Source organism: Schistocerca nitens, chromosome 2, assembly GCF_023898315.1.
Source record: "Schistocerca nitens isolate TAMUIC-IGC-003100 chromosome 2, iqSchNite1.1, whole genome shotgun sequence".
In the NCBI taxonomy this organism is placed as follows: domain Eukaryota; kingdom Metazoa; phylum Arthropoda; class Insecta; order Orthoptera; family Acrididae; genus Schistocerca; species Schistocerca nitens.
Window position 1 is genome coordinate 191,645,039 of NC_064615.1, and position 14,572 is coordinate 191,659,610.

General features: G+C 39.5%; 2 protein-coding genes across 2 annotated transcripts; one reads left to right on the forward strand and one right to left on the reverse strand.

The window, feature by feature from the left end:
* Positions 1–345, reverse strand: LOC126234913 (zinc finger protein 58-like). The gene has a single exon (XM_049943652.1). It carries the CDS (start codon positions 343–345, stop codon positions 1–3), a length of 345 nt encoding a protein of 114 aa, XP_049799609.1.
* A 6,497-nt stretch (positions 346–6,842) lies between these two features.
* On the forward strand, positions 6,843–8,876 carry LOC126234315 (uncharacterized). Its single transcript, XM_049942999.1, has 2 exons — positions 6,843–7,332; positions 8,324–8,876. The coding sequence occupies exons 1-2, from the start codon at positions 7,293–7,295 to the stop codon at positions 8,794–8,796; spliced, it is 513 nt and encodes a 170-aa protein (XP_049798956.1). The 5' UTR covers positions 6,843–7,292; the 3' UTR covers positions 8,797–8,876.
* Positions 8,877–14,572: the final 5,696 nt, after the last annotated feature.

Sequence of the window (14,572 nt, forward strand, 5' to 3'; positions counted from 1 at the left end):
TTAAAACTCGTCTTCATTTGAGAACTGCAGATCTTCGGAATTAAGTTGAATTTGATGAGCAGTTTGTAAATGATCTATCCAACCCCGTTTTGAACTACTTTGAAATGGGCACAATGTACACTTGAAGAACAACCCCCCTTCCTGCAAACCATGAATATTTCTTTGGTGGCGATACAAATTATTTTTAAGAGCAAAAATTTTGTCACACACATAGCACTGATAAGAAGCTACAGTAGTTGTAGTGGCAACAGGCAGCTCTTGTTGATGGTTTTTGCAAACATGCTGACTGAGATTCTTTCTGTAATTATACACTTGCCCACACACTTCGCATTTAAAAGCACTCATTTTAGTAACACAAACGCTACACTGTAATCACAATGATTAAAAAAAGACGCACAAAAAAATTACCACGCGCACTCCGCACTCACAATGATTTTAAGACACACGAAAATATCACGCGCTCTCCTCCCTCACAAAGCGACGCACAAAGTCAAAATAGCACGTGCACTCCGCACTAACAAAAACAGCTACTGCAGCAACACCACCCGGGCTCCAAACCGCAAATGCAGGTAGCCAGGTACTGTTTCTGGTCTTCCGTTGTGAGGGAACTACAGGGGGTGGGGTGAGGTCCCGTTCGTGAGCGAGGTATGGGGGTGGGGTGAGGACCCGTCGTGGGCGAGCTGAGTGCGGGGTGAGTGTCGCAGGGAGGTAGAGTGGGGGGGGATCCTCGCTGGGATCTTCGCAGGTTTTAACGTTTGCTCCGCAAGACGACGGTTGACATTCCGCTTCCACAGAGGAATGTGAGTGTGCACCGCCCTTTTTAGGTCCTGCGCTTCCGCACTGGAGCCCAAGTCTTTGGCCTCATTCGCGGCGTGCACCTTCTCGTCTATTTTTTTTGTAAATTCGTTTTCAATTTTGTGCACTTGTTCGCACATATTCTGCTCAATTGCTTGACTTGTGTCAATTTCTAATTGTTCCATCCTGTTAGCCAGTACACTGATTTCATCTACGATACTGGCGTTAGCCACCTGGATATTTTCTACTCTTTCGCTCAGTTCTTGCACCGCTTTGAGTATGGTTTCATAGTTTTGTCTCAAACTAACAATCTCACTTTGCATAGCTTCCAAAGATTGCATTAACTGCAAGTCTCTCTGCCGGCCGAAGTGGCCGTGCGGTTAAAGGCGCTGCAGTCTGGAACCGCAAGACCGCTACGGTCGCAGGTTCGAATCCTGCCTCGGGCATGGATGTTTGTCATGTCCTTAGGTTAGTTAGGTTTAACTAGTTCTAAGCTCTAGGGGACTAATGACCTCAGCAGTTGAGTCCCATAGTGCTCAGAGCCATTTGAACCAAGTCTCTCTCATGCTGGTATCGATTACGCTCTGCTTGTTTAGAATCACCTTCAGTTTCTCGTTCTGCATGCATAGCATCACGTTCTCTATCGCGTTCTGCTTGCATACGTGCAAATTCAGCTACAAATCCCTGGTCACGTTCTGCTTGTTCATGCACAAACATAGCTTGGAAATTGAGCATGCGCTCGAACATAACCCTTAATGATTGCCCTTCTGACACCTCACCACTCTCTGGTCCGTGTCTAGTGCTTGTAGGTGGCACAGTATTTCTACTTTCAACTGAATCACTGGCTGGCAGTGCCAACATTTCTTGCCCATCTGCCCCCAGATTCTCACATTGTACTTCCTGAACTACGCCACTAACATTACCTTGTGCCCCACTTTCTAACTCGGTATCACTGCTTGCTAACTGTTGTTCATTATCCATGTTTATATCTTTCTGACTACGCAATCTAACCATAGTCAACAAAAGAAACAAAATCTGAACTAAATATCCTAACACTCACGTTTCACTGACATAATCACACAAGAAATGGTCATTTGTTGAAACACACTTATTATATACTACGATGACTAACTATTCAAATGTCCTGTTATTTAAAAAAAAAAAAAACATCAAGCACACCACTAATGATCCGAGAACACCGCACTGAGGCTACTTTACTACCCACAGGACAACTACACTGTAGCTTTACAATTTGGTGATCTATCTTGGGTGCAGCTGCGCCCTGGTATTGTGGTAGGTAATTAATTTTTTGATATAATGAGCTCTCTTCTTCAGCTTGCCTCTGGGCATACAGTGTTCTCATGCAAAAAATCATATACAGGTATTACCACACAATATTGGTTAGGCAATACATACAACACATGAAAAAATTAGTAATTGTTCTCCAACAAAGTTCGACTACAATAATTCCCTAGTTATCTCATGGGTATTTTGTGGCCACTGATTATTCGAGCTCCATGTTGGGCGCCAATTTAATGAAATTAAATTTAAATAAAATTGAATGGATGAAAAAATAGGGAAGAAATGGCTTTTAAATATTTTTGTTATTTGCTCTTTCAGTACGAACTTTGTTGTAGAACTCCTTTGAAATTACTTGAACTTAGTCAACCCTCTCATGCTGATAAATTCATATTAACTGATTAAGAACATTTAGTTGAAAATTGTATAAATTAAATTTTTTTACATATTTCGGCCTTGGCACACATTTTCTAAATGCAGTGTTTTTTTTTTTTTTTTTAATATTTACTGAATTCTTTCCCGGCGTTAGCTATGGAACACAAGACTGTCTCTGTTAGCAGAAAATTGTTAAATATTGCCAAGCCGACCCGAACGTTTAATTATCATTGATAAAACACACTTCACTATACGTTTAAGTTATTTGCTTTAGAAATTGAAAGAACCAACAGATTGTTAAACTTCAACATTAACTATCCGCCTATGAATGCACAAATGTGAAACCAGTAATAAATTCCGTCAGTCTCAGGATCGCTGTAAAAGACAAATATTTTCGTAATTCACTGCTAATTTTATCTGCTCCCGATTTACGGGTTTGGTTAATTTTTCTTAGCAGAACAATTTTTCAAATGTGCCGCCGCTGCAAATCGTTCGGTCGCGGCACAACCCAGCAACACCAACGATAATCGCTAAAAATGCTGAAAATTCTTTAAAGAAATATTATAGATGACATGGGCAAGCTAATTTACATTAGTAATACACAATTTTGATAAATTATAATGTATTTAGACCACAACAATAATTCAACTTACATTAGTTTGTAATTTCTCCTCTAATGGCGGCTAAATCTAGATACAGACAAATGAAGTCTACTCATTCATAAAATGCTACGTCACAGGTTCCTCTCTCTCTCAGCTCTCGAGGAAGACGACAATGAATGCACACTATGTATTCCTATTTATACCACTCCCGACCGTTAATGTCTCTTTGCAATCTGCGGCTGTATTTTACATTTTTCTTATCGCAGATATTGACATATTTCGTAATTATATTATGAGTATAGAAATATTACAATCATAAATACATCGAGCATATTATTACAGAAAATATTACAATAATAATGAATGTCCTTTATACAAAATTAAATAATATTTTTTGTTAAATAATTACAGTATATACAAATTGCTTCATAGCGGTACAATTAAATTTTAGTTTATTAATAGTGTGTGTGCTGGCAGGGAACGTTACAGTGTGTAGATAATTGAGGGATAAAAGAGAGGAAAAGTACACGAGTTTTATAGATACAAATATATACAATCATATTCCACTTGATCATACAGTTCCACATCAGTTGTTAACTTTTTGTAGCAGCCAGACGTGAACAGCAGCTAGTCACATGATGCTTCGTTTCATGGTCTGGCTGGGTTTCCACAGGCATGAATTTCTTACATGTGCATCCCCTCTGCTTCTACCATTCCAAGCAAGTTAGCGTTTCCATGCACCCTAGTTGGAAGCGCTACTTACATGACTTTCAAGATGGCGACAAGCAAAATTATTCATATGGGAGCTGCAAAGCTTTTAGCTGAAGAGTTTATACTTTGTTAGTTTCATGTTCCATTGATCATTTTGTACAGAAATCGTAATCATGGGAATAAATCATTTTATGTTCCATTTGTAATTTGTAATAGGGTTACATGGTGGTTTTATTTATTTATTTTAATATTGTAACAGGATGACCGGAGTGGGTGACGTGGTTGGGGTAGTAAGGCATACCTGGGTAGAAGAAGGTGGCTGTTTTTAGCAATCTTCCTCTTTATTGTTGGTTCTCCCAATACATTTTCCGGTAGCTCAGCCCCACCGCTCGTGTCGTGGTGGAGACGAGCTGATGCACGCAGTCCGGGGAAAGCGACGCCGCGCTGGGTCAGCGGCTGCGCAGGCGGTAGGAGGTTAGCAGCACGAGGCGCAGCCCAGCTCACAGACACGGCGGCTCATGACGACGCTGGGAGTTGCCGATGCAGCAGCGGGCAACGACCGGTCCTCGGAGACAGCGTCACTGATGACGACGACGTGACAGCGACCGAACGAACGCCCAGTCGGTCGCACCGAATGCCAACGCCCAGCTCTGATGCCCTTAAATAGTGCAGGCCGCTGCTGAATCCGCCGGTTACGCGGCGGCGTGTTTATTAGAAGGTTCTCGATGAGTTGGCCAACGCAACCGCGCCACACACTGCCCGCGCCTGCGTAATTCTGCAAATGCTGCCGCGCACATACACACATTCCGATGCTCGTTGCAAAACTGTGTCACCTGCATAACGCGCCGGCCAGCCTTCGTCCGCCGTTTGCCGTGATCACAATTTCGCACCGTATTTCCGAAAAATAACCCCTTGTCCTCTACAATATACAGATGTTAGTTATTAATTCTTACCCAATACGTTTTACACATTACAATAATAGAATCTCTTCTACAGCATGGAAGGTTTTTTTAAGGAGGAACTGCTTCAGTTTGTTTTCAAATTTTACTTTGCTGTATGTCAGAAACTTTATATCATTAAGTAAGTGATCAAGAATTTTTTCAGCATTGTGCGCTCCTTTCTTTGCTAAAAACAACCTTAATTAGGATAATGAATGTCACTTCTCGTTCTGGTATTGTAATTATGTACAGCCTTATTTCTTTGGAACTGTAGTGGATTATTTACAACTAAATACGAGATAGCAATGGAGATACTATCGAAGACAGTGCTACCAAAGCAGAGTTACTAAACACAGTCTTCCGAAATGCCTTCACAAAAGAAGACGAAGTAAATATTCCAGAATTCGAATCAAGAATAGCTGCCAACATGAGTAACATAGAAGTAAATGTCCTCGGAGTAGTGAAACAACTTAAATCATTCAATAAAAGCAAGTCTTCTGGTCCAGACTGTATACCAATTAGGTTCCTTGCAGAGTATGCCGATACGTTAGCTCCATACTTAACCATCATATACAACTATTCGCCCTACGAAAGATCCATACCCAAAGACAGGCAAGTTGCACAGGTCACACCAATGTTCAGGAGAGGTAGTAGGAGTAATCCACTTACTTACAGGCCCATATCGTTAACGTCGATATTCAGCAGGAATTCTGGAACATATATTGTGTTGGAGCATTATGAATTACCTCGAAGAAAACGGTCTATTGACACACCGTCAACATGGGTTTGGAAAACATCGCTCTTTTGAAACACAACTAGCTGTTTATTTGCACGTCGTATTGAGTGCTATTGACAAAGGATTTCAGATCGATTCTGTATTTATGGATTTCCAGAAGGCTTTTGACACTGTACCACAGAAGCGCATTGTAGTGAAATTGCATGCTTACAGAATATCGTCTCAATTATGTGACTGGATTTGTGACTTCGTGTCAGAGAGGTCACAGTTCGTAGTAATTGACGGAAAGTCATCGAGTAAACAGAAGTGATTTCTGGAGTTCCCCAAGACAGCGTTATAGGCTCTTTGCTGTTCCTTACCTATATAAACAATTATAAGAGAATCTGAGCAGATGTCTTAGGTTGTTTGCAGATGACACTTTCGTTTATCGACGAATAAAGTCATCAGAAGATCAAAAGAAATTGCAAAACGAATTAGAAAAGATATCTGAATGGTGCGAAAATTGGCAGTTGACCCTAAATAACGAAAAATGTGAGGTCATTCATATGAGTGCTAAAAGGAATTCGTTAGACTTCAGTTACACGGTAAATAAGTCAAATCAAAGGCCGTAAATTTAACTAAATACCTAGGAATTACAATTACAAAAAACTTAAATTGGAAGGAACACATAGAAAATGTTGTGGGGAAGGCAAACCAAAGACTGCGTTTTATTGCCAGGACACTTAGAAAATGTATCAAATCTACTAAGGAGACTGCCTACACTACGCTTGTCCATCCTCTTCCAGAATACTGCTATGTGGTGTGGGGTTCTTACCAGATAGGACTGACAGAGTATATCGAAAAAGTTCAGAGAAGGGCAGCACGTTTTGCATTATCACGACATATGGGAGAGAGTATCACAGAAATGATACAGCATTTGAGTTGGACATCATTAAAAGAAATGCGTTTTTCGTTGGGACGAAATCTTCTCACGAAATTCCAATCACCAACTTTCTCCTCCGAATCCTAAAATATTTTGTTGATAGCGATCTACATAGGGAGAAATGATCACCACGATAAAATAAGGGAAATCAGGGCTCGTACAGAAAGATATAGGTGTCCGTTCTTTATGCTTGCTATACCAGATTGGAATAATAGAAAATTACGAATGTGCCAAGCACTTAAATGTGATTTGCAGAGTATCCATATAGATGTAGATGAAATTCCTGAGGGAATAAATATACCATGTAGATAGAATGGCCAACTCCTTAAAGTGCGTCGACACTACTTATGCACTCCAGAAGAGTGCGTCAGGAGACTTGTCTAACTTGTCTGACTCGCATTCATGCTGCATCTATCTTTGTCCAAAAGTACTCCAGTTGCTTGCCAGTCTTTGACTCAAGAGTTTCCGCTTCGCGCTCGCACTCATGACCAGTGTCAACTTCCTAATTTAAAAATGGGTGAAGTGGCTATAACAAGTGCCAGCTTTCTTGTGATGCGCCTGTTAGCTGAGAAACTAGATTCAGGAAGACATAACGAATACCCAAGAAAACGCAGGTCGTGGATGACCACAGTATTCAGAAGTAGAAAGAGATATAGTGGGAGTGATTAGATGCCGGACTTGGATGTTGAAAACATACATATCAAGAACATTTTGGCTGTAGTTGATTTTAAATTTTTGATAAATATGGTTGGGCCAAAGATAGCAACAGCTGACAGCAAATTTCGGAAAACTATGCTAGTTACTGAGCGGTTGGTACTTACACAAAGATATCCAGCAACTGGCGATTCCTATTCCAGCCTCAGCTTTTTATTTAAAGTCTCCAAGTAAAGAGTATCAAACATTGCTCCTGAAGTATGTGCAGTTCTTTTCGGCAGCCTGAAGGAGGTTGTAAAGGTAAGTCAATGAATTATACAACTTTTGTTAGTAATGCACTTTCATTCATCAGTTATTAAGCAAAAATAATAATAAACAAAATTCTGCTTTAGAAAATGTGTAAAAAATTTAACACAAAGTTTATTACTTTGAAATCAGTATTATAAACCAAGAAAATCGAGAAAATGTGGAGAGCCTTTTTTCTGTGTTGTTAAAAGCAGAAGTAGATGTCTGTTGGATGTTGGTTTGCATCTGCTCATGGGTATTTACATGCTGAGTTGAAAAGGATAAATGCGATGAGCAAATGTAGTCGCTGATGGTCGAACTAGGTTTACAGTTTTTGAAACAGCCACATTCTACTCTGAAAACTATGTCAGAAAATTCTTTTTTAACAAACGCACATGTTCTTTGGTCCATGGATCACACAGCATTCGATGCAAACTCTCCATAGATGTCAAACGCGTCTCTAGTTTGAGATATAGCAGTTTGTGGTGCGTTATATGCCTTTCATATATCAAGATCTTTCGCCTTTTTCCACAGATATTTTGTTGGTTTGGAGTGGGTGGTACTTTGTTGCCTTGTATTGTTTGATGATACACTTCTTGTTTACTGATTTCTTCACAAGTGTTTGCTGTACCTTTGTTTGAATCCATGCTCGCAACGCACTGTTCTTCAGGATCATCCTTTAATTTCTCCTAAAACTAAGCGACAACAATAGATTAACATAAACAATAATGAAGGAATGAAAATAAAAAAAGAAGAGAATGGATGTAGGATTAGGGGGAAAATACGATAATAATCATAAAAGCTTGGGACCAATGCAAAGTTGATATGACAAATGTAGACTGTTCATGATAATTATTATCTGCCAATTGTTATGCATTATTATAAATTTCACTTACTATTAATGTTCATTATTATCAGAATGTCCATTATCATTAATGTTATTAATATTAATTCTTAATATTTTTAAGAATTATTAGGTACTATTTATTTTTTTTTTTTTTTGCAGACACAACAACAGTGGTTGCTTGTAGCACAGGAAAATTACCTTGGTGCCAGGGAGGCAAACATTGTGCAGTCCGAAGTCCAGCTAAGTCTGGAAGTAATTTCTTCAATCATAAGACGTTTTTCAGTACTGTTAGTTTTGGTCTAGTGAGTGCCAATTACTGTTTTTTGTATACTGATGTGGACTGCCAAGGTCGAATTTCAGATCGTGGAGTTTTTCGAAGTATATCATTTTCTTATGAATATGAGGCCTCAATGATCATACCTTCCCAGATAAACAGAAAAAAGTGCCCTATGTTATTGTTGGAAATTACGCATTTCACCTCAACAATCATCATGAAGCCATTTTGTGGAGAACAACCTCGGAGCTCAATGAAAAGAATTTTTAACTGCAGACTTTCAAGAGCATGGCGTATTTTTAAAAATGCGTTCAGAATAGTTTCTTCCATATTCTGCCTATTGTATATACCTCCATAATTTTTTGCAAAAAAGTTATGCTTCCAGGCAGATTCATACTGTTGTAGGAGCAGTGGATCATGAGGAGAATGAATACTTAATGCCAGTAACTTGGAGGAGTGCGATCACTCCTACTACAACATTTACAAAATTAACAAACATTCCGCAATGTTCAGAGCAGATTTTCCAAGACATTTGAGATGAATTCGCTGCTTATTTCATGTCTAGAGATGGGAGACTGCCATGGCAAGATGATCATCAATAACTTTTTACAGAGTTTATTTTTCTTTTCTGCTACTAGCTACCTGTGTATTAGTAACTATCTGATTCCACGCATTTCAATTACCCATCTGTGTGACGTTCTACCTTCTTAACTCTATTTTTCATTATTATTATTTCCTTAAATAAAGAAATAAATGGAAGATACAAGTAAAATACACACACACACACACACACACACACACACACACACACACACACACACACATACATCTTGTGTTACATAAATAAATCTTATGAATTATTATTTATTTATAATATACTTTTCTGTCGACTTTTCCTGGCATTTAAAGGGGTTCAGTGTCTTTTATGTCTAAATTTTTTTCTATTTTTATTATTTTTTAAAAATCTGTGATGTTCAGAGCTCATTTTGCCACAAACCCTATATTTTTATCACAATTAGACCATTTTTTATTTTTAAATTTGAAACCAATAACAATTATTAGATTCCTAATAGTAATGGTAATAAGCTAAAATAAACATAAAAATATTTTAATATAAGATATGAGCAGGGAATAACAGCAAAAAATTAAAAATAACAAAAGAACACATACTGAAATATAACCTGAGAAACGAAAATTAAGCAGGTGTGAAGACAGAAACCAAAAGGCACCCAACCCTATTAAGTTTGTTAATAGGTCTTTTTATTCTTTTTCCAATGATCATCTTCTGTGGCAGATATCTGCAGTGTAAAAATTCAAATACTTTGAAATTGAACAGCTTTGAAGTGTTCACTTTCTCAGCCCAGAGCCAGACTTCTCAGGCTCATTTTTCTTCTGACAGACTTTCCTATATGCGGCTAATAAGCTTTTTTAAAGTTATGCTACATCCACATAGAGTTCAGTCATGATGGAATCCTACACTTAAATTTTTGGATTTTATTTTATAATGGGAGTTTGTAGCATCCCACAACATATGATATTGTTCATAAATATTAATCAATTTAGTAGTAAAATCGTGAGCACACTCCATTTCAAAAGAACAACCGATGTCCACAACACAGAAAAAGAAAAGTAACAAGACCAAACTGGACAAGTGGAAAAAGCCAAATGATCAAGGCTTATTATTGTCCACACCACTTGTGCAGCTTGCCATGCATCCCTTTTATATACTGACAACAGAAAGCGCCTGACAAGCCATAGACTTACATGGCTCATAGGCATGTCTTGTGGAGAGTCCTTGGAGCCTAACTCTGCCCACATTATACATAAGGCTCACAAGTCTCACAAGCACTGGAGTCACAATAGTAGTGTGGATGCATCTTTAAAGAGATGGCTGAAAGATGGTTGTGGGTGAGCACCACATACTATTCTCAGTTTTTGAGCAATGAAGACTTCCTTTCTTAAAGATGAGTTATCCCAGAACATTATTGCATATGATATTATTGAATGAAAATATACAAACATGTCAACTTGAAACGACTCTAAGCGAAAATGTGACTAAACTAGGTTGTTTTAAGAGTTCCAAAAAGTGGTTTTTCCAGTTTAAATTCTCATCAACATGGACTCTTAAGCATTTTGAAGGTTACACTTTATTTATTATTTCCTCGCCATGTGTAACACCTATCGCTGGTGTAGTGCCTCTAGAAGTGCAGGACAGAATATGATCCATCTTTTTAAAATTGAAGGTAAGACCATTCACAGAAAACGATTCGATGATACTTTAAGGAACTTCGTCTGCCATTTCTTCTGGTTAGTAGTAGTAGTTGTAGTACTTTTATTCATCTGTAGATCTCTTTTTACAAGGATATAGGACATGTCAAAGTATTTACAAGTTTAGACCAATTTAAAGTAAACTAATTCGTATACACATACATCAACAGACTTCTAGTTAGTGACTGGTGATATCTGGACCATTTTTTGTACCACAACTTCCCATTTGATATCCTGAAACTGAGTCAGCATCCCTCTATAATGAGTGAGATGTTGAGCTCAGAATGAGGAAGAGGTGTTAGTATTGTGCTATGCATAGCTTGGGAGTAAGTATTACCAGAAAAGAAAAAAGAAGGAAAAAACTTAATGTGAAGGTGTTATGTTGAATTTTAGATGTTTTATAATCATTATAACTATTATTTATTTGTATAACTTTTTTTTACCAAGCCCCTTCTCTGTTTTATCTAAGTAATCCTTCAGTGTGTAAAATGTATTGCATAACAGGTACTTTTAGCTACCTTTTTAAATAAGTGTATTTTTGCAATTTCTTTAATCTCTTTTCGTAATTTATTATACAGTTTTATTCCTTGGTAGAAAATGCTGGTTTGAGTTTTTTTTTTTAGTAAATTTAAGTTGAGTCTAGCTCTTGTTGCATGGTCATGGAGCAAACTGTTTGTGCAGTAGTTACCAATGTTAATTGTAATGTGTACAACTGACTGGTGAATGTATTCACATGGAGCAGTTAAAATCCACAGTATTTTGAATAGATCGTTACAATGAGCTCAACTAGTCTGTTATTATTCTCAAGGCTCTTTTCTGCAGTTTGAAATTTGTGTTCATATTTTGTGCATTTGTTCCCCAAAATAGAATGCCATAGCTAAGAACTGAGTGTACATATGAATAATATGTCACTAAAAGACACTGCATGTTACACACTGATGATAGGATTCTAAGGGCATAACAAGCTGATGACATTCTGTTTGCAAGTACCTTTGTGCATTCACACCACTCCAACTGAGAATCAATATTCATTCCTAGAAATTTTGCATTTGTTACACAGTCTATAAAGGTGCCATCTACATTTAATTTAACTTTGTCATTTTCCCTCTTCAAACTGAAATTGATGGCATTAGTTTTCTTTATATTCAATTTCACTTTTTTGCTTATTGACCAATAATAAACTTCCCTGAGAGTTTCATTTGCTTTCTCTGCAAGGAGTCCTCTTGTTTTCTCAGTGACTATAGTATTGCTGTCATCAGCGAAGAGAATTTTTTTCACTATGAGTACCACTGCTGGGAAAGTCATTGATTCATATGAGGAATAGTACTGGTCCTAATTTGCTACCTTGCAGAACCCCTATATTAATGTATTTTGAATCTGATAAGTGTTTTACTAAATGTTTAGATCTATTTGAAGTATGTTTTACCTCTACTCTTTGTACCCTATCTGCTACATGATCGAAATCAGTCACTAGCTACCACTCTTATTCCTAATGCTTCTAACTTATTTAACAGAATCTTGTGGTCGACTGTATCAAACGCCTTAGAAAGGTCCAAAAATATGCCTGTGACACACTCATCTTTATCAAGAGCATTGTGTACAACTTCTGTGAATTCTACTATGGCTGACTCGGTATTTTTGCCACTTTGGAAACCAAACTTTTATTCGCCTAAAATATGGTATTTATTCAAGTAATTCATTAACCTGTCTTTCATAATTTCTTCTGTTATTTTTGAGAATGGTGACAGCAAGGATTTGGGCAGTAATTTTCTATGTCTTCTGCATTAGCTTCCTTAAGCAAAGGTACAACTCTTGCCTGTTTTACCTGCTCTGGAAATGTCCCTGATGTGAAGAATTCATTTATTATACACTCCTGGAAATTGAAATAAGAACACCGTGAATTCATTGTCCCAGGAAGGGGAAACTTTATTGACACATTCCTGGGGTCAGATACATCACATGATCACACTGACAGAACCACAGGCACATAGACACAGGCAACAGAGCATGCACAATGTCGGCACTAGTACAGTGTATATCCACCTTTCGCAGCAATGCAGGCTGCTATTCTCCCATGGAGACGATCGTAGAGATGCTGGATGTAGTCCTGTGGAACGGCTTGCCATGCCATTTCCACCTGGCGCCTCAGTTGGACCAGCGTTCGTGCTGGACGTGCAGACCGCGTGAGACGACGCTTCATCCAGTCCCAAACATGCTCAATGGGGGACAGATCCGGAGATCTTGCTGGCCAGGGTAGTTGACTTACACCTTCTAGAGCACGTTGGGTGGCACGGGGTACATGCGGACGTGCATTGTCCTGTTGGAACAGCAAGTTCCCTTGCCGGTCTAGGAATGGTAGAACGATGGGTTCGATGACGGTTTGGATGTACCGTGCACTATTCAGTGTCCCCTCGACGATCACCAGTGGTGTACGGCCAGTGTAGGAGATCGCTCCCCACACCATGATGCCGGGTGTTGGCCCTGTGTGCCTCGGTCGTATGCAGTCCTGATTGTGGCGCCTACCTGCACGGCGCCAAACACGCATACGACCATCATTGGCACCAAGGCACAAGCGACTCTCATCGCTGAAGACGACACGTCTCCATTCGTCCCTCCATTCACGCCTGTCGCGACACCACTGGAGGCGGGCTGCACGATGTTGGGGCGTGAGCGGAAGACGGCCTAACGGTGTGCGGGACCGTAGCCCAGCTTCATGGAGACGGTTGCGAATGGTCCTCGCCGATACCCCAGGAGCAACAGTGTCCCTAATTTGCTGGGAAGTGGCGGTGCGGTCCCCTACGGCACTGCGTAGGATCCTACGGTCTTGGCGTGCATCCGTGCATCGCTGCGGTCCGGTCCCAGGTCGACGGGCACGTGCACCTTCCGCCGACCACTGGCGACAACATCGATGTACTGTGGAGACCTCACGCCCCACGTGTTGAGCAATTCGGCGGTACGTCCACCCGGCCTCCCGCATGCCCACTATACGCCCTCGCTCAAAGTCCGTCAACTGCACATACGGTTCACGTCCACACTGTCGCGGCATGCTACCAGTGTTAAAGACTGCGATGGAGCTCCGTATGCCATGGCAAACTGGCTTACACTGACGGCGGCGGTGCACAAATGCTGCGCAGCTAGCGCCATTCGACGGCCAACACCGCGGTTCCTGGTGTGTCCGCTGTGCCGTGCATGTGATCATTGCTTGTACAGCCCTCTCGCAGTGTCCGGAGCAAGTATGGTGGGTCTGACACACCGGTGTCAATGTGTTCTTTTTTCCATTTCCAGGAGTGTATTTGTTAAGGGGCCTTGTATAATCCGTATGCACTGTTTCAGTACATGCATTGGTACTTTATCTAAGCCTACTGACGTTTTATTTTTTAGTTTTTGATCAGTTTTATTGACGTCATTCTCTGTGGTTGGAAGTAACATCATTGTATTTAGTGCAACATTATTTACAGGTGTTACATTTGTTTGGGGTAATTTTTGCTGTAACGTCTCTGCAATCCTTGAAAAACGCTCATTTACATAGTTTGCGAAGTGTTGTAGATCATTTATTACCTTATCCCCCTCCCTTAGCAATATATTATTCTATATTTGTTTGCCTCTCCCCATTTCCTTTTTATAACATCTGAGACTGATTTGCTTTTATTCTCTGCTTGATATATTATTTTGTCATTTAATGGCTGTTTTGCACCAATTGGCACCTTCCTATAGGTCTTTTTGTATCTATGATAGATATTTAAGAATTCTGGATCATTGTGATTTCTTTTGTCATGGAACTGAGGTGGTTAACTGTTTGAGAGAACTTCTTAACACCTGCTGTTATCCATATGTTTTTGTGAGATGTCGATACAGACATACATACT

What these genes read in the sequence shown, in the direction of transcription:
- LOC126234913 (XM_049943652.1), bottom strand. Translation starts at nt 345, where the DNA reads ATGAGTGCTTTTAAATGCGAAGTGTGTGGGCAAGTGTATAATTACAGA.
- LOC126234315 (XM_049942999.1), top strand. Translation starts at nt 7,293, where the DNA reads ATGTGCAGTTCTTTTCGGCAGCCTGAAGGAGGTTGTAAAG. An exon ending in GCCTGAAGGAGGTTGTAAAG is followed by an intron (nt 7,333 to 8,323) that starts GTAAGTCAATGA and finishes TTTTTTTTGCAG; the next exon opens with ACACAACAACAGTGGTTGCT.